This window comes from Bos mutus, chromosome 26, assembly GCF_027580195.1.
Source record: "Bos mutus isolate GX-2022 chromosome 26, NWIPB_WYAK_1.1, whole genome shotgun sequence".
Classification (NCBI taxonomy): domain Eukaryota; kingdom Metazoa; phylum Chordata; class Mammalia; order Artiodactyla; family Bovidae; genus Bos; species Bos mutus.
Window position 1 is genome coordinate 28,422,960 of NC_091642.1, and position 17,543 is coordinate 28,440,502.

Below are 17,543 nucleotides of genomic sequence, written 5' to 3' on the forward strand. Positions count from 1 at the left end.
TTCTATCAATGGCAGCAAGTGTAGAAAGGAGAGGAGCCCAGCCACCGTGACTCCTTTTAGCCACAATCCCAGTCCTGTGACAGTGATGACGTCTGCACTGGCTATGCGACTTGAGGCCTTCTCCTTGGGGACGCCAGGCAACAGGAACCAGGGCACCCGGCTTGGCAACGATTCAAAAGTGAAGTGGGTTTGGCCTGCTGAGCCCAGTCCAACCTCTGGCTTCTGCCCACTGGCCTGGGAGATTGTTCCTTTTGCTTTCAGATTGCTGACTAAAGCGCTGAAAAGCACTTGCAGGTCTCCCTTCAGGGCAGGACTGGGACGGGTGTGGGTGGGAGTGAGGGCCCAGCTTAACTCCACAGGTGCTGTTACCGCTGAGTCCAGACAAATTCTCTGATGAGGATGACACAGGGGTACAAGGCCAACACCAACAGCCAAATGACAAAATGCAGTATTTTCACTGTGAACATCCCAAGGAGAAAAATGTGATGATAGAAGAGTGGGATGGAGTGTAGGTGAAGAAATCAGAGTGAGGAAGCATCATGTTAAGGTTGGTGGATCCCTCCATCAACTACTAACTCCTCCGGGCACCCGGGACCTCCACCCTGCAGCCCCGTGGTCTGACTCGGGTCGGGGACGAGGACCCCTGCGCTCCTGAATGAGCCAGCTCCAGTTAGAGCCCTTGGCTTTCTGTTTCCTGAGACACTGAGTCATTTCCTCTCTCTAGCTCTCACCTTTGAGCCTTCCTTTTCCCTTCCCTGGAGAAGTGACTCACTGCTCAAGTGTTGGGTGACACTGAGGATCAAGGATGGGTGATAAAAATACTCCTGATTGTGCAACTCGAGGAGGAGGAGATGCAGCGTGGACTGAGAATTTCGACGTGCTGGCCATGAACTCTGAGGCTGGGGCATTAACAATGGCCCCAGCTTCACCTCTTTGGGGAAGTGGACAGAGAATGGAGTTCAAACAGAAATTCACCCAGGCAGGAGCACTTTGGAGCCCTCGTTCTGCCCTTTCAAATGTGTATTTCTGAGAAGGGCACGTAAAGGCAAGCGCTCAGCAAGACAACAGTGGCTCACAAGAGCCTGGGCCCTTCCCCTCGTCAGCCCTGTGGGGCCTGGCAGGGGCCCTGAGAACAGGGCTGTTTCTTTTTCTTTTGGGTTTTCTCTCCAGTGAAAACAACCGTACTTCCCCAGTGTGGGAGGGGTGAGGGGAGCCAACGTGACACGTGGGCTCCTGGCGGGCCACTGTGCTGACACGATGGAGCCCCCGGAGCAGGGTTATCCAGGCCTGCCCTGCGTGCGGGAAGTGACGTCAACAGCCCGGCTGTTTTCCCAGATGGAAACTCACCTTCCTTCACCCAATTCACTGGATGCAAACGAGATATTGTCTTCTTCTAATTAATCTTCATGGGCCTCATAGGCTGAACAAAACAAAACACATGCGTGCTAAGTCGCTTCAGTCATGTCTGACTCTTTGCGACCCTATGGACTGTAGCCCACCAGGCTCCTCTGTCCATGGGATTCTCCAGGCAAGAAACTGGAGTGGGTTGCCATTTCCTTCTCCAGGGGATCTTCCCACCCAGGGATCAAACCTGCGTCTCTTACATCTCCTGCATTGGCATTGGTAGGCAGGTTCTTTACCACTAGCGCCACCTGGGAAGCCTGAAAACAAAACACAGTTTTCTTTAAAGAATGACTCCTTGGCCAGGTCACAAGCTCTTCAAGACAAGGACTGAGGCAGTAGGGACCCCCTCTTCAAACGGCCAAACAGATGGGAGCGGAGACACTCATTAAAGTGGAGAGAAACGCACGTTGTGTTCTGGGGCATGCTGGGGGGAAGGTACAGCTGACAATGCCATGACGGGAGACGCCATGCTACAAAACTTTAATTTTTCAGAAAGTTAAGGCAACAAGAAAAAAAGCCTTAAATGCTGCTGGTGCAATTCCAGAAGACTGAAAGAGCTCAGTGATGATGGTTAGTGTGCTTTTTAAAGATACCTCACCACAAAGGGTTTCTCCCACAGCCGGGAACCTTCCCTACCAACACATGTGCACACACACCCAGGAGCCCTGTCCCTCTTTAGAGGGGTGGGGGGCGTTGTTATGTGATCCAGAAAGCTCCCTAGAGGTCCCCCAGCCTCGGTCAGTGAGTCACTGCAGAGGGAAAAGGAGGAGGGCTGGTACACCGAGGCAGCTTCTCAGCACTGGAGCAAGTTTACAGAGAGACGAGCCTCGCCATGCAGTGCACCTGACCACGCTCATCTCCCAGTCCCTGTGCGGAGCCTGGGGAGCAAAGGCCGGGCTCCGTACCACAGTCCGCGTCTAAGCCAGCCACCTCAGACACGGGATGCCAGTGACTTTTCCCCTCCTTGACCCAGGTCCTTACAAATGCTGGCAGGCACAGTGCCTAAGCTGGGCTCCCCTCAGTGGCACAGAGGAGCTGCTTCCCAAACTCACGCGGGCGGGCAGTGGGAAAGGAGGCGCCAGCAAGCCGAAGGAGGCTTTTCTCAACTGATCATCTTGGGAAAAGCCAGATACAAATTTCACGGCTGGAATGCAGGGGTTGTGAAACGCTGGAAGAAGCCCCAAAGAGGGCCAAGGGCTCCCCTTCTGGGAAGGCGGTGGGAGGAGGGCTGGCAGGGGCGAGTGGGAGAGAAGCAGGTTACCCAGAGGGGCCTGCCTTTCTGGGAAGCAGGAAGTGAGGCCTCAAGAAAGAAAGAAATCCCCTAGCCCTGAAGCGGTGGAGAGGCCAGAGGTACGGCTGATTTTGTTTCTGAACATGAGGGCAACAAGGCTTCGTGTCAAGAAGGAATTGTGGTATAAATGAGCCAATTATGACACATTTCATTATCTCAGGGATTTGGAAGCACTGAGGCTGGCAGCATGTCCTCCTTGAGTTAAATACAAACAGTAAGCTTCTAACTCGGGGCTTTAGCCTGCACCTTGGCCTCAAGGGAGAGGTTTCTATTCATGCTCCGACTCGTGAGAAGGGGTCGGCCTGGGAGGGGGAGAGACAGGTCTGGGGTGCCCCTCACATGGGCCCTGAGCGTGGCGTGAGGAGTTAATACCGTGTTAACAGCTGAGGGACAGCCCTAAGTGCCACCCTTTCCTCACCAAATCACTTATTAGCCTTTCTGTACCTCAGCCTCCTCACCTAGAAAAGGGGGATAATAATATTATCTACTTCACAGAGTGACCACGAGGGTGGTATTAATACAAAGTCCTTGGAACATGACCTGGCTCACACGCTTCACCAGTAGTGCTGGCTGCTACTGAGATGGGAAAGAGCGAGTGTCCGAGTCCCCCAGGCAGGCCAGAGCCTCGCTGCTCATGGCCAGGCTCCACGGGCTCTTCTGCTTCTCCGCTCTATCTCCACAGCCTCCTCAAATCACGTTTGGCCCCATGAGGACCACATCTCAGAGTCCCCACCCAGAAAGCCTGACTAAAGGAAAACTGGACACAAAGACACAACACAGCCTGTGCCCATTGTGCCCCCGCAGGGAGAGAAGCAAACACTGGTGCCAGCATGTTTTGGGTTGGCTTTCTCAGTCACGATCCAGGCGGTTTATCTGAAATGGGGTCAGCTCCCAGGGTGGGCAGCACAGATATTACACTCGTGCTTGCTAATGTGAATCGAGTCCACCACCACTGATCCTGAGATAACAGGGAGCTGGAGACTAGGGGGCAGGGGGTGGTGTTGGAAAATGTTCTTGGGGAAGGAGGAGAAACCAGTTCTCAACCAAATGCTAGCAGATTGGTAACTAGGACCAATGACCTTAGAGGAGACGGTGCCAACTCCCTTCAGACTGCAGATTCCAGTGCCTTAGAGATGTGACTGGGTCCCTGAGCTGCAGGGAGGGGAGAGGACCCCAGAGCGTTGCACCTCTGCTCTACTCTCATCCATCTCTCTGTAGCTCAGCCAGTTCAGGCCAGAGTGGAGGCTGCAGCTCTGCCTTGTCTGCAGACGGCCCATGGACCAGGTCCGATCCTTACTGCTCAGCAGACTGAGTCTGGGCTAGAGTTAAGCACCCAAGAATCTTGAGCCCAGCAAAAGGTTGCTGGGGCTGCAGCAGCTGGAAGTATGCCCAAGACAGGGCGTGAGGGTTCAGGCTTGTTCCAGATATATAACAGGGGTAAGTGGGGTACCTCCACAGGAGCCCCTGCCCTTCTGCCCAGAAACCTAGACCTTCAGAGGTGGAGGGGCCATCTGAACTAAGACCATCTGCAAGTTATGGGGCAATCTGTTTGAGCCTTTGAGCCTACAAGTACCTCCCAACCTCCCACCAGTGCCAACAGGGCCCAGAGGAAGAGGCCCAGCTCAGGGCATGGGAAGAAGTATGGCCCTGGGATGGGAGCCAGACTCCCAGGTGGAGAGTTTCCAGATGCCCCATGACTCTGCCTGGCCCTCTGCAGCTGCCAGGGGAGGATGGTGCCTTCGGCCAGCTCCTTCAAGGCAGCTGGCTGCAGAAACCCATTGGCTAGAGTTAAAAGCTGCTCAGAGGTACAGTGGAGGCTTCTCCAGGCTTTTGCCAAAGAGCTCCACTCTCATGGCTTCTGGATGGCAGATTCACCAGGTGGGCCACCTCAGGCAGCCAGAGCAACTCTCCCTACTCCACAATCTGCTCCCAGGTTCCAGTCTCAACTTTAACCAGCCAGGTCTTCCCTGTTCCATCCCCGTCAGCTCCATCTCCTGCTTGTTAAAATTCTAGGGCACCTTCAAGGCCCATCTCATGTACTTCCTCCTCCAGGAAGCCCTCCCTAACTACTCAAGATCATGCTGACTTGTCCCTTCTGTAGCACATTAAATCACTACCGCTTCTGGGGGTCATGGATGAGGAACTGAAGATAGAAAATTCAAAGTAACTAATTCCAACAAATTACATCCACAGCCAGAATCATGCCAATTAATTAATTCATTCAGTTCATGTGTTCCCAAAAGAGCCTACACCCCAGATGGCCCTCTGGGTCCTGAGCCTGCCACACAGCGAATGTGTAATAAAGACTTCTCAGAAGAAGAATGGATCACCCTGGACCTGCAGGAGTGGTCCGCCTCCCTTTTAGCCCAGGACACAGCAACTTCCTCTCTGGCAGGCAGGGTTCCTGCTCTGGGCTGCCAGTTCCCAGGCTGCCCCTGCCAGCAGCTATTCCCTGGAGTTGCCCTGGGACCAAGGGCAGAGGCGGGGGGTGCCCAGCTCCAGCTCTGCCTACCATTTGTCCCCAGCAGAAGAGGAGAGGTCAGCAGGAAGTAGATCTGACCTCTCAGGTGGTCAAAAGTCTCTCTGAAGAGCTCGTGGACAGATAGCAGAGGCCTGAGAGGACTTACCTTCCCTGGGCCCCCTGGAAAGGAGGCAGGAAGAAGGGCCTCAGCAGCAGGCGTCCAGTCTGGGGCTGGCCAGACAGGGAGGCCCCTGGGGTTGCAGCTATCAGCCGGAGACCAGGCTCCAGGAAGGAAGGAAGGGCAACTCTGGCCGAGGCCGAGATAAGGAGGGGAATGGTGCTCAGCACAATGGGCTCCCACAAGGCTGGGAGGCCCCAAGTCAGATTTCGCCCCAACTTGGCCTCCCATCTGCTCACACAGCCCGTGTAAATATTTACTGTTGTTTATATTTCTGCTCTGCTGGGTCCCCTCCGAGGCCCTTATGACCATGGATCTGTGTGCCCCAGAGACCCTGAGTCCATCCAGAAAGGCCTCTGGGCATTGTTCTCTCTCATGCAAGGCATAGGGACAGGATCTGAAGGACAGAACTGCTCCCGTGTCCCAGTCTCGGGACACTGCTGTCAGGAAGCTGGACTGACCCCCTCTGTGGGTGGGCAACTTACGGGGCCCGGTCGTGGGTGAGGCCGTTCTGTCGCTGAGGGTTGATTGGCGGAAGGACGGGTTTGCTGTTGATCTCAAGTCCTCTCCTCAAGGTCTCCCGGATCTGCTCTGTGTCTGCAATGACACCACCAAGTTACCCAATGGGTCTCTGGGCCCCAGCAGCTCCATTCCCGTCTTTAGAGCCTAGCTCTGCAGATGTGCTGGGGAAAGGCCCCCGAGAAGGTTGGTCTTGAGGCCACTCCAGCTATCAGCTGTGAGATCTGAGTGCAGCATGAGGACACGGGGCAGATGAGGCATTGTGTGCTCCCCAAACTTTTGGTCTGAAGAACACCATGCTTGTAGAAGATGAGGAATGGCCCCTGGACCACAGAAGGGCGCCTTCCAAGGCAGGGCTCTCCTCCACTGTCCTTCTTTTCTTGTGTCACAGGCCCTAGGCTTACCCCTAACATGGGTCCAGACAGTGACTCACAAGACAGCCGCTGCCCAAGACCACCCAGGAATTCTTCCCACTTACTGGATGCCAGTAACGGCTGCAAGTGCTCTGCCATGAACGGGCAGGCGTCCCTGACACAAGTTTCTGGGTTCGGGGTAGTCAGCTGGTGTCTGGTCTTGACACCCTTTCCCCTGGGGCCAGGTCAGTGGGATGCTGAGTCATCTTCCCACCTTGGTCCCATCCCAGGGAACCCTGCCTCTTCACAGATCTGCCAAGGACCAGGAGGTGAGAAAAGAGTCTCTTGGTGGAATTATTTCTTTGCAAGATGCTTTGCTGGTCTTCGGGGTAAAGCTTACTACTCTGGTCCCCTACATTGAGATTTTGGTCTAAGACTTATTTCTGCAAACACACACTAAAAAGGAAATTAATGTTGGTTGATCAAAGGGTGGGCTTAGGGTAGATGCTGAACATGATTAGTGATTTTTCTAGCTGTTTGTTACAGCCTCATGGATCTTACTTAAAAGAATTTTTTAAAAATAGCCAATAATGGTTGAAATTTTGGACAAAGCTGTGAATCCTTCCTTAAATTAGCTCTTTTTCGCAAAAGCAACTGAATGAGTCTAATAACTGTACAGTCTCTCAGAACCTCCCTGGGGCTTGGCACATCATTAGAACAAGCAGGAAGGAAAGAAAAGGGTCAGATATTTGCATGAGGGGTTTAAGTTGTTCTTTATGGAAAGAAAACTTTTATAATTGCTATCACATGTGTTTGTATTTTATGCAGGACCAAGTTTCTTACTCTTCAAAACATAAAGAAAGGGGGAAGCATAGAGAAAGGAAGTAGAGCAGCTATAAGCACATGTCTTTATATATGGCTGCTTTTCTTTTGAAGATAGTTAGGGATGCCCTTTCTTTAAAACCATGACTGCTTCTCTAGCCAAGACTAGCATGCTGAGCTTCCAACAGGAGAGCCATACCCTCCTTCTCCAAGGCCCACCCGCCTAGGTTCAGAGGTAAGGGTGCTTGCCCCTGCCCTTACTTTGTATCTGCAAGACAGTGTGTATGTGGGGGGGGGGGCGGGTAGAGTCTATAAACTGGTCTCATACTCAGGCCTTTCCCATCAGAGGCCTGGGCAGAGCTGAGGCCAGTATGATCCTCGGGTTTGGCATGGCTTTCAGGCTAGAGCTGGGCCCTGTGTCAATTCTGTGGGTGGCCAGGGCTTGTTCTCCTGCACTTGGGTGGACTATGGTCATTTCCTGTAACTGTTCTAGGGCTTCCACTCACCTCCCTGACCTCAGATTGCAAGGGGCAAACCTAAAACACAATGGTCCCTGCTGGAGGTACAATGTGAAATACATACACACAAAACCCAGGAGAAATGGGTCACTAAAGCTCCCTCCATTCCACCTTGCTGGAGATCTCACTGGCGGTTTAAATACTGCCAAGAAATGCTAAAACCCAGCCTGGGCAAGGGGAAGGCAAAGCCCCCACCTTTGCCGGAGAGCCGCCGGGGCTGAGCGCCCACGCAGATGCTCCGGCTGTCCTCGTCATCCTCGGGGGGCCGGCTCAGGTCATCCCAGGCGCACTTGGCACTGACACCACTCAGGTTGGAGCCGTCTGTCTCGATGCCTTTGTCAACTCGCTCCTGCTTGGAAAGAACCAAAGAGCCAGAGTTCCTTCAGCCAACCAGTGGCCCAAGGTCACCACCCATATTTGCTTGCCCATATTTACTGAGCTTCAATAAGAGCTAAGGGCTTCCTTGGTGGCTCAGCAGTAAGAATCTACCTGCCAATGTGGGAGAGGTGGGCTCGACCCCTCGGTAGGGAAGATACTTTGGAGAAGGAGATGGCAATCCACTCCAGTATTCTTGCCTGGAGAATCCCAGGGACAGAGGAGCCTGGTGGGCTACAGTCCATGGGGTCACAAAGAGCTGGACATGACTTAGGGACCAAGCACGAGCATGAGTAAGAGCTAAGCACGGGACAGGTGTCAGAAGAACAGGATTCCTGACTCTATTCTGCCCTGGTTACTAACGAGTGACAGTCTCTGCCAGCCACTGGGCTCCTCCAGGAGAACCAGGAGTTAGGGGAGCTGGGAAGAATGAAAATCCCAAGGGAAGCTTCTCCTCACTCATTAGACTTCCAGTATAGTGACCTTCACACCTGTTTCAGAGCCCTGACTCTGCCCACCCTGTGCTGGCCTATGGAGCTGACGTAGCAGGGCCAGGAACTACCTCCTGGAGGAAAGGCACAGTCCTTCCTCTGCTGACTGATCACCCGGCCCTGCTCCAGAGGCCAGTGTGGAAGCCAGCCACAGGCGGGAGAGACTGGGACTCAGCTCCACCTCTCCAGCTCCACACCTGCAGTTTCTTCTTCCAACAGCAGAGGGTGTGGTCACACGGTGACGAGCCCCCAGAGAGCAGAAGGGCAGGACTTTCCCTGCAGCATTGCTGACTTGTTTGGCCAACGATTCTGGATGGAGATTCTTTTCCATTTCTTAGACTGAACTGGCGGCCGGGAGGGCGGTGAGCATCTGCAAGCTCCACCAGAGGTCCTGCCTTCGCACAGGCCTTGATATTGTGGAGTCCAAACACTCTCCAAATGGTCTCAAGGAAGAGGTGAACACAAATACCCTGGGATTTCCGGTAAAATACAGTTGTGCTGTTGGGCTTTGGATGAAAGGTCATCTGGGAGGCTCCTGCAACCTCGTTCATAAACAGTCATGTGGGCCAAATAAAGCTCCTGAGTCAGGACCTCAATTAGAATCTGCTCCTCCCTGTCTGGGGACCTTCTCCCCATGGCTCCACAGGCCCATACTGGCCTGCTGCTTGGCTGGGGAGCCTGTTCAGAAAGCACAAGGTAAGCCTACAGAGAGGGTCCTTGTTTCTGGACACCGTCAGCAGGTGGCCCTGGCCTGATGCCTCCTTCCCATCAGCCCCCCTCTCCCCATCTCCAGGGCTCCCATCAGCCCAGGCAAAGCTGAGGATTCTGAGTTGACAACAGGGAGTGGCTCTCTGTGCCCTAGGCAGGGGCGTGCAGGTTTGCTCAGGATAGAGTCTATGTTTTTCCTTCTCCACTGGCCACCTTGGGGCCCCTCATCTAAGCAAGAAGCTGAAGACATCTCTTGGCTCAATGAGCTCAGCCCACTTACTTTATGAGTAAACAAGAAAGGGTAAAGATGCCGAGGAATCTGGGGACTTGTTCCCGCACACAACTGGCTAGTGGTAGAGTGTGGAGCAAAGGGCCAGGAGCAGCTCTAAAACAAACCAGCTGCAAGTAGACCCCAGAGACACAAGTGAGCACAGAGCAGCTCCCACTGGGCGCACACCGAGGTGCTTTGCTTGCTTTTAAAGAACACTAGTGCTCTGGGTCCTGCTGGCTGGCCTTAGGGATGCCTGAAGACTAGAAAGGAGAACTGTTCTCGGTATGTAGAGCAAGGACAGGCTGCTTATCCTAGTAGCTTAAAGACTGGGTGCTTTCTTAGCACTTGGCACTTAGGACAGGGGCCAAAGCAACAGCCCACGATGCCCTGTGCTGGATCCCAGTGTGGCTGCAGAACAAGGGCTTAGGGAAACACAGCCATGTGGTTCCAGTTCTTGCATAAGCAGAAGCTACTAGGAAACCAAGTTAAAGGAGAGATAACAGAGGATCCTGGCAGTGATCGAAAAGGTAAATAGGTAAATAGAGGAGCATCATCTGTGAATGAGTAGGCTTCTGCCCGAGAACTCCCAGGTCTGCAGTAATGAGCCCAGGGACCGCAGGCTGCCTGTCTGCCTGCTACCTCTCCCTACCCCCTCCCAGCCTTCCTAAAGAACACCAACTCTTGGCACTAACACAGGCTGCCTGTGGCCTGTGAGATTTCTACAGAGGCATAAAATGTTCAGAGATGGCAATGACTTGCAAAGGGCAAGGGCAAAAGAGAAGGAGGCAGGCACGTGCCAGGCACATTACTGGCTGTCTGCGGTTCCTGTTTCATGAGAAGCTCATAAGAAACAAAGTTATGCTCTACCCGGCTTTCAAAATTCACCTGCATACAAACAGAGTGCTGCTTCTAAAAATCCCAGAGATGACACTGACACCACTGTACAGGTGGGCCACACAGCAAGCGGGAACGGCCGACCTGTGTGTACAAAGACTTTCTTTTATAGATCAAGGGATACCAACCTACCCACGGGAGGAACTCGGTGTCTGACTGCCCAAGATGAAAATGATCTGAAAGAGGGTAGGATCTTTAGACCAATCAGCCCTCATCCCCGCAGCTGGGCTGTGGGGTCACTGTCACCTGTTCCACTGTCTGTCATGGTGCGGCAGTGGCAGTAGGGAGGTTTTCTGAAAGGAAGCCCGTGTTCTTCTAAGAAGGGGAACATGGCAGGATGAATCCCAGACAAGCAATACCCATTATACTGATTTTCTTTCTTGCTGGTGATCCAATTTTTTGGTCAGGTTTATTGATGTATAATTTGCATTCAATAAAATCAATCCTTTTAAAATTCAGGAAAATGTGTTTAGACAATTTTTCCTGGACTGAAATCTCTGCTCCGTTATGTACTCTGCAGAATTCAGAGAACAAGTTACATATCATGCCATATTTCTACTCACTCACAAATACAGCTCCTCTGTTTTCCCAACAGGAAAGCCAGGGTTATGTGGCAGAGGCCTAGGCACAGTGTGCTAGAAACGTTTTCCTCACTCAAGACATACTTGCAAGTGTGGGTCGATCTCAAATATGGTCTCTCCCCTCCGCATGTCAGTTATCAGCCAGGGACCGCCAGCGCTGTGGACAAGGAAAGGGGACAGGATGGTAACTGAGGGGTTGGGGCTGACGGGCTGGGTCTACAGCCTTCCCTGCTCACTGCCCCAGGCCCAGAACACAGGGTACTAGTGGCCAAGGGACAGCCAGGGGTAGTGATCAGGGAGGCCCAGTGTGAAAACCCAGAGTCTGAGCAGTAATGTAAGGGGGAAGGAGGGGCTCCCAATCCCTGACCTGGGGAGCCTGCCCCCACCTCCTGGCGCAGGGGTGCACTCACACGGGTACTGTCCGCAGCAGCTCCAGGATGCCCTGCCCATTCCACTGCTGGGCTGCGTGGAGCTCCTCAGTGCAGACACCAACGATCTGAGACCCAAGGACAAAGATGCCATTGTGTGTTAATGGCCATTCCTCCCACCCATCCGGAAGGTCAGCCACACAGGCTCTCTCAGTGTCCTCAAACCTGGGGGACCACAGGCAGGATCTGTGTTCTGGGGTTGATGTGTCCAAAATAAGATGGTTCCCTTAGAAAGGAACAGCGGCCTGACTAGGAGACAGATGGGTCCACAGGTGGGGCACCAAGGTCTGACCCTTGCCCTGCTGCGATGGCTCAGGTGTCTGGGTGACACAAAGCCATGCCCCAGATGGCAGAAGAGAAAATCAGGGCCCTGCAGACTTAGGATGGGTCCCCAGCCCACGTCTCTGGAAACAGGGGAGGTCCAAGGAGAGGTTCCTACCCAGGCGAGATCACAGGAATTGTAAACAGAGGAGATTCTGAGACCCTTCTAGCTCGGAGAGACAACCAGAGGCTGCCAGCAGCTCGAAGAAAAGCTCCCTTCCTTATCAGGGGCTGAACTTTTGAGTAAATCTCAGAGGAAAAAACTAGACCTTCACAGAGACCCACCATGACCACAAGCAGCCTGGTTACAGCTGGGGGAGATGCACGCTCCTCTGGGTAAGGTCCAGTCCAGCCCCAAGCTGCCCGCCAGAGGGGTCCTGGGCCTGTGGCTGTCCAGGTCTTATAAGTTCACAGAAATACCCTCCCCTGCTATCCACTCAGCTATGGCCACCCTCTCCTACCCAAATGGCCCCGCCCCTGCCCCCTCAGCCCATCTCAGCAGATTGAAGCAGACCACCCGAATCCACCTGACAGACCATCAGAGGGACTAGAAAGAGGGAGAAGACCACCCGCCCTCCCATCCTGCCAGGGAAGGCTGGAGCCCATGTCCAACCCGGGCCTCACCTGGAGGAAGGTGACCACCCCAAAGGGTGTCTGCACAGGCTGCATCTGCGGGTCCTCTGTCAGCAGCATGTGCTGAATTCTTGACTCACTGTTGTCCAAAGGACTGTGCCAAGACACGTGGTCGCCACTGCAGAAGGTGTTCTCTGTGGAGAGACGTGAGGGTCCTCAGCGTTTGAGGCCTGGCAGGCAGCCCTGAAGCCCAAGCTGGGGCCTGAGAAGCCTGGGCTGGGAGGCTCCATAGCCTTCCAAGGTGGCCCCAGTGAAGGAGGGGAAGCATTCACTCAGATGAGAGCAAAGAATATGGCTATTTCCCCCAAATCAAATGCATTCCTGCTTGCCAATCCTGCCAGCCTTCAATGGAAAATGACAGGCTGCCAGTGGGGCTGCTCGCTTGGGGGGCCCAACAACTTCTGGAATCTTCACTTCCCCAGCACCTTCACTGGGGGAGTTCAGTGGGAAGGGGCAGCCACAATCAGGTCTGCCAAGAAAGAATGAAGTACAGAAGAATGAAAGAATTCAGCCAGAAGTCCACAGGAAGGCTGGAGGGCTGTGAAAGCCCTTCACCTTGGAAAAACATACTAGGATTTCTGTGCAGCTGCTGTTGCTGCTGCTGCTAAGTCGCATCCGTCGTGTCCAACTGTGCGACCCCACAGACGGAAGCCCACCAGGCTCCTCCGTCCATGGGATTTCCCAGGCAAGAGTGCTGGAGTGGGGTGCCATTGCCTTCTCTGTCTGTGCAGCTGAAACTGTTCAAATAGGAATCCCCAACCTCGGAGGGCGAGTTTCCCATAGGCAGAGAGATTCAGGGAACAGCTCCTCAGCAGACGGAGATCTGACCATGCCTCACACACCTCGGCAGAGACATGCAGCCCGGAGGGGCAGCTGCTGCCCTGGAGGACACAGGCTTTGGGCCCAGGCTGCCTAAGAGAAACGTGCAAATACGGCCACCTGACAGTCTCCCTGTTGCCCTTCACACGGGCCCACTGCTTCAAAGAAAGATGCGTGAGGGAGCAGAGCCACAAGGGGAAAATACCCAGATGCTATGAAGTTTCCTGTTCCCCTGCCTTTCACCTTGGGTATCCTTCCACAGGTCTGCATTTACCAGACTGAAGGCATCTACAGGTCCTTTTCCATTTCTTCCCACTTCACATTGTTTTGCACATTTCATTCAAAATTATGTATCCTGGAGATCATTCATATCAACACACAGAAAGTTACCTCATAGTTTCCCCTCAATTATAAATTATTATTTATAAATATAATATTGTATTATATTGGCTTAAGGTACACAACATAATGATTTGCTATATGTATATATTATTAAATTATTATCACAACAAGCCAATCACCACACAAGATATTTTTTTTTCTTGTGATGAGAACTTTTAGGATCTACTCTCTTCGGAACCTTCACATATATAACACAGTACTGTTGACCATAGCCACTCTACTGTATATACCTCCATAGAATTTATCTTGTAACTGGAAGTTGTACCTTTTAACTCCCTTTACCCAATTTCACCTACCCGCCCCCCCACCCCCCCAGCAACCTCCTCTCTCCTCTGGCAACTATCTGTCTGTTATGTGTATCTATGAGCTTGGTTTTCATTTTTTCTTTTATTTATTTTTTTAGATTCCACATGTCAATGATATCATATGATACTTATCTTTCTTTTTCTGACTTTGTAAATTAATTGACCACATGTGTGGCTTTATTCCTGGGTTCTTTACCCTGTTCCACTGATTTATGTGTCTGTTTTTAATGTTAATACCATACAGTTTTGGTTACTATAGTTTTATGTACAATAACTACTTCATTTCTTATTCTTATTTTTTAAAATAATCATGAAGTAAGTTTGTATTTTTCATTCTGAAATAGTCAACTACCTCATATTTTATATAACTGTCGTAGTTCATACCAACTACAGTTAGTAGTAGAACTAATGTATAGTGGTTCATTGTGGTCTATTGCTTATGATCTGGGAATCTGCAATTGTCAAGATCTCATCACTTTTCAGTCAACATTTAAAGTAAGGCACAGGGAGAGTCAACTACAAACCCCCCAATTTCCCAATTCCTGCTCAGCCTGCTCCTCCCAGACTTTCTCCCCTTTACAGAAGTATGTGTCTACAAGCAGCATACGTGATCTGCAAGAAAGAAGCAATACGACAGGTAAAAAGACTGGATTAGTAATTAAAAGCTTCCCCCCACAATAAAAGGTCTAGGCCCGATGACTTCAATGTAAATTCTACCAACAGTTAGAGAAGAATTAATACCAATTTTTCAGAAACTTTTCCAAAAATCAAACAAAAAAAAAGGTAACACTTCCCAATTCATTCTATAAAGCCCTGATACCAAAACCAAAGGCATTACAAGAAAAGAAAGCCACGGACCAATATCCCTTATGCACGGACACAAAAATCATCAACAAAAATATCAGCAAAATGAATACAACAACATATAAAATGACACAATGACCAAGTGAGATTTATCCCAGAAATACAAAGTTAGTTTAACATAAGACAATCAATGTAATGTAAATACTACGTCAACAGAATACAGATTTTCTGGAAAATCACAGGATTCTCTCCATAGACACAGAAAAAGCATTTATCAAAATGCAATACTTTTTTTTTTTTTATGACAAATACACTCAAACTAGGAATAGATGAGAACTTCCTCAATCTGTTAAAGGGCACCTACAAAAAATCTACAGCTAACATCATACCTGATGATGAAACACTGAATTATTTCCCTCTAAGATCAACAACAAAACAGAGATACGGGCTCTCACCACTTTTATTCAACATGGTATTAGGGGTTCTGAACTTCCCTGGTAGTCCTGCGGTTAAGAATACCCCTGACAATGCAGGGGACGTGGGTTTGATCCACGCTTTGAAAAGATTCCACATGTTGTGGGGAGCCCTTGAGCCACAACTACTGAAGCCTGTGTGTCTAGAGCCTGTGCTCCACGACGAGAGGAGCCACCACAAGGAGAAGCCTGCACACTGCACCTAGAGGCAGCCCCTGCTCACCACAACTAGAGAAAGCCCGAGCACAGCGGTGAAGACCCAGTGCGGCCAAAAGCAAACAAATACATCAGTAACACTTAAAGAGAATACAATAAAATAGAAAAGAAGGACCAAGAGGGAATCATTCACTAGGTTCTAAAAAACAAAACAAACAAACAAACAAAAAACCCTATGGTATTAGAGGTTCTAACCAACGCAATAAGGTAAGAAAAACAAATAAAAAATTGGATAGACTGACAAGGAAATAAAACTACCTCTATCTATAGATGACATGATCTTATAATTGAAATCCTAAGGAATCTACTAAAAAACTATCAGAAAAACACAAGTTCAGCAAGATTTCAGGATATAAGAATAATAAACAGCTAGTGCATATTTCTATACACTAAGAAGAGCAACTTGAAAATGAAATTGATAAAATAATTCCATTCACAACAGAATCAAAAAGAATACAATACTTGGGAATAAATTTAACAAAAGAAATGTAAAATTTGTACTCTGGAAACTATAAAACGACTGCTGCAAGAAAATAGAGAAGACCTACATAGATGGAAATTGCTCATAAACCAGGAGACTTAATGTTGTTAAGATGGCAATATTCCCCAAAGTGATCTACAGATTTAATACAGTCCCTGTTAAAATGCCAAATGCCCCCCCTCTGTTTTTTGCAGAAATTCACAACCTGATCTTAAAATTCATTTGAAAATGCAAGGGACACAGAATAACCAAAACAATCTTGAAAAAGATGGACGATTTAATCTTTCTGTTTTCAAAACTTGCTACAAAGCTATAGTCATCAAGACAGTGTGGTACTGGCACAAGAACACCATTTGATCAAGGTAACACAATTTATAGAGTCCAGAAACAAACCCTCAAATTTATGGTCAATTAATTTCTGACAAGATAGTCAAGACAATTCAATACAGGAAAGAATACTCTTTTCTGCAGATAGTGATGGAACAACTGAATATCTACATCCAAGAGAATCAAGCTGGATTCCTTCTCTAAACCATAAATAAAACTTAATTCAAAATGGATCATAAACCTAACTATAATAGAACTACAAAACTCTTAGAAGAAACATAAGAGTAAATCTTCTGTCCTTGAATTAGGCAATGTTCTTAGATAGATAACCAAAAGCACACACAAACAAAGAGAAGATAAATTGGACTTCATTAAAATTAAAACCTGTTGTAATTCAAGAAAGTGAAAAGAAACGCAAATGAAAACCACAAGGAAATAATCACTTTACACACATTGATTGATTTAGCTGCTAAGTCGTATCCAACTCTCATGACCCCATGGACTGTAGCCTGCCAGGTTCCTCTCTCCATGGGATTCTCCAGGCAAGGATACTGGAGTGGGTTGTTCTTTCCTTCTCCAGGGGATCTTCCTGGGTCTCCTGCATCGCAGGTAGATTCTTTACCGACTGAGCTATGGGGGAAGCCCTCATACGTACATTAGGATGGCCATTATAAAAATAAAAAAATAAAGCAAACAAAAACCTCAGAAAATAACAAGTATTGGTGAGGATTTGGAAAAATTGGATCCCCTCTGCATTAGTGGTGCTGTGCTGTGTTTAGTCACTTGGTCGTGTCCGACTCTTTCTGACCCCCAAGGATTGTAGCCAGCCAGGCTCCTCTGTCCATGGGGATTCTCCAGGCAAGAATACTGGAGTGGGCTGCCATGCCCTCCTCCAGGGGATCTTCCCATCCCAGGGATTGAACCCAGGTCTCCTGCATTGCAGGCAGATTCTTTACCACCTGAGACATCAGGGAAGCCCAAGAAAACTGGAGTGGGTAGCCTATCCCTTCTCCAGGGTAATTTCCTGACCCAGAAATTGAACCTGTATTCTATTTGTATTCAACCTGTATTTGTCTCCTGTATTGCAGGCAAATTCTTTATCAGCTCAGTTACCAGGAAGCCCATGTAAAATGGTGGAACTGCTTTGGAAAAGTTTGGTGATTCCATGAAATACTAAACATGGGATTACCATATGACCCAACAATGCCACTTGTAGGTACATACCCCAGAGAAATGAAAACATGTCCACACAAGGACTTGTACTTCAGTGTTCACAGCAGCATTATTCATAATAGCCCAAAGGTGGAAACAACCCAAGTGTCCATCAACTAATGAATGAATAAATAAAATGTGGTATATCCACACAATGGAATATTATTTGGCAATACAAAATACTGATGTATTGATACATGCCACAACATGAACAACATAGCAAAAACATGATGCTAAGTGGGAAGCCAGTCACGAA

The 17,543-nt window shown here is 49.8% G+C and overlaps 1 protein-coding gene across 3 annotated transcripts in view; it reads right to left on the reverse strand.

Moving 5' to 3' along the window:
* Window positions 1–17,543, reverse strand: part of SUFU (SUFU negative regulator of hedgehog signaling) — a 105,824-nt gene that overhangs the window by 24,755 nt on the left and 63,526 nt on the right. For 2 of the 3 annotated variants that reach the window (XR_011462798.1, XM_070363819.1), the window contains exons 4-8: window positions 12,240–12,382; window positions 11,277–11,362; window positions 10,951–11,023; window positions 7,742–7,898; window positions 5,820–5,931 (exon numbers count right to left, since the gene is read on the reverse strand). Coding sequence is in view for 2 of the 3 variants with exons in the window: in XM_070363819.1 (XP_070219920.1) it covers window positions 5,820–5,931; window positions 7,742–7,898; window positions 10,951–11,023; window positions 11,277–11,362; window positions 12,240–12,382 (571 nt within the window). In the remaining variant the exon portion in view is untranslated. The remainder of the gene's footprint in view (window positions 1–5,819; window positions 5,932–7,741; window positions 7,899–10,950; window positions 11,024–11,276; window positions 11,363–12,239; window positions 12,383–17,543) is intronic. The other variant, XM_005888050.3, reaches the window with a different exon arrangement.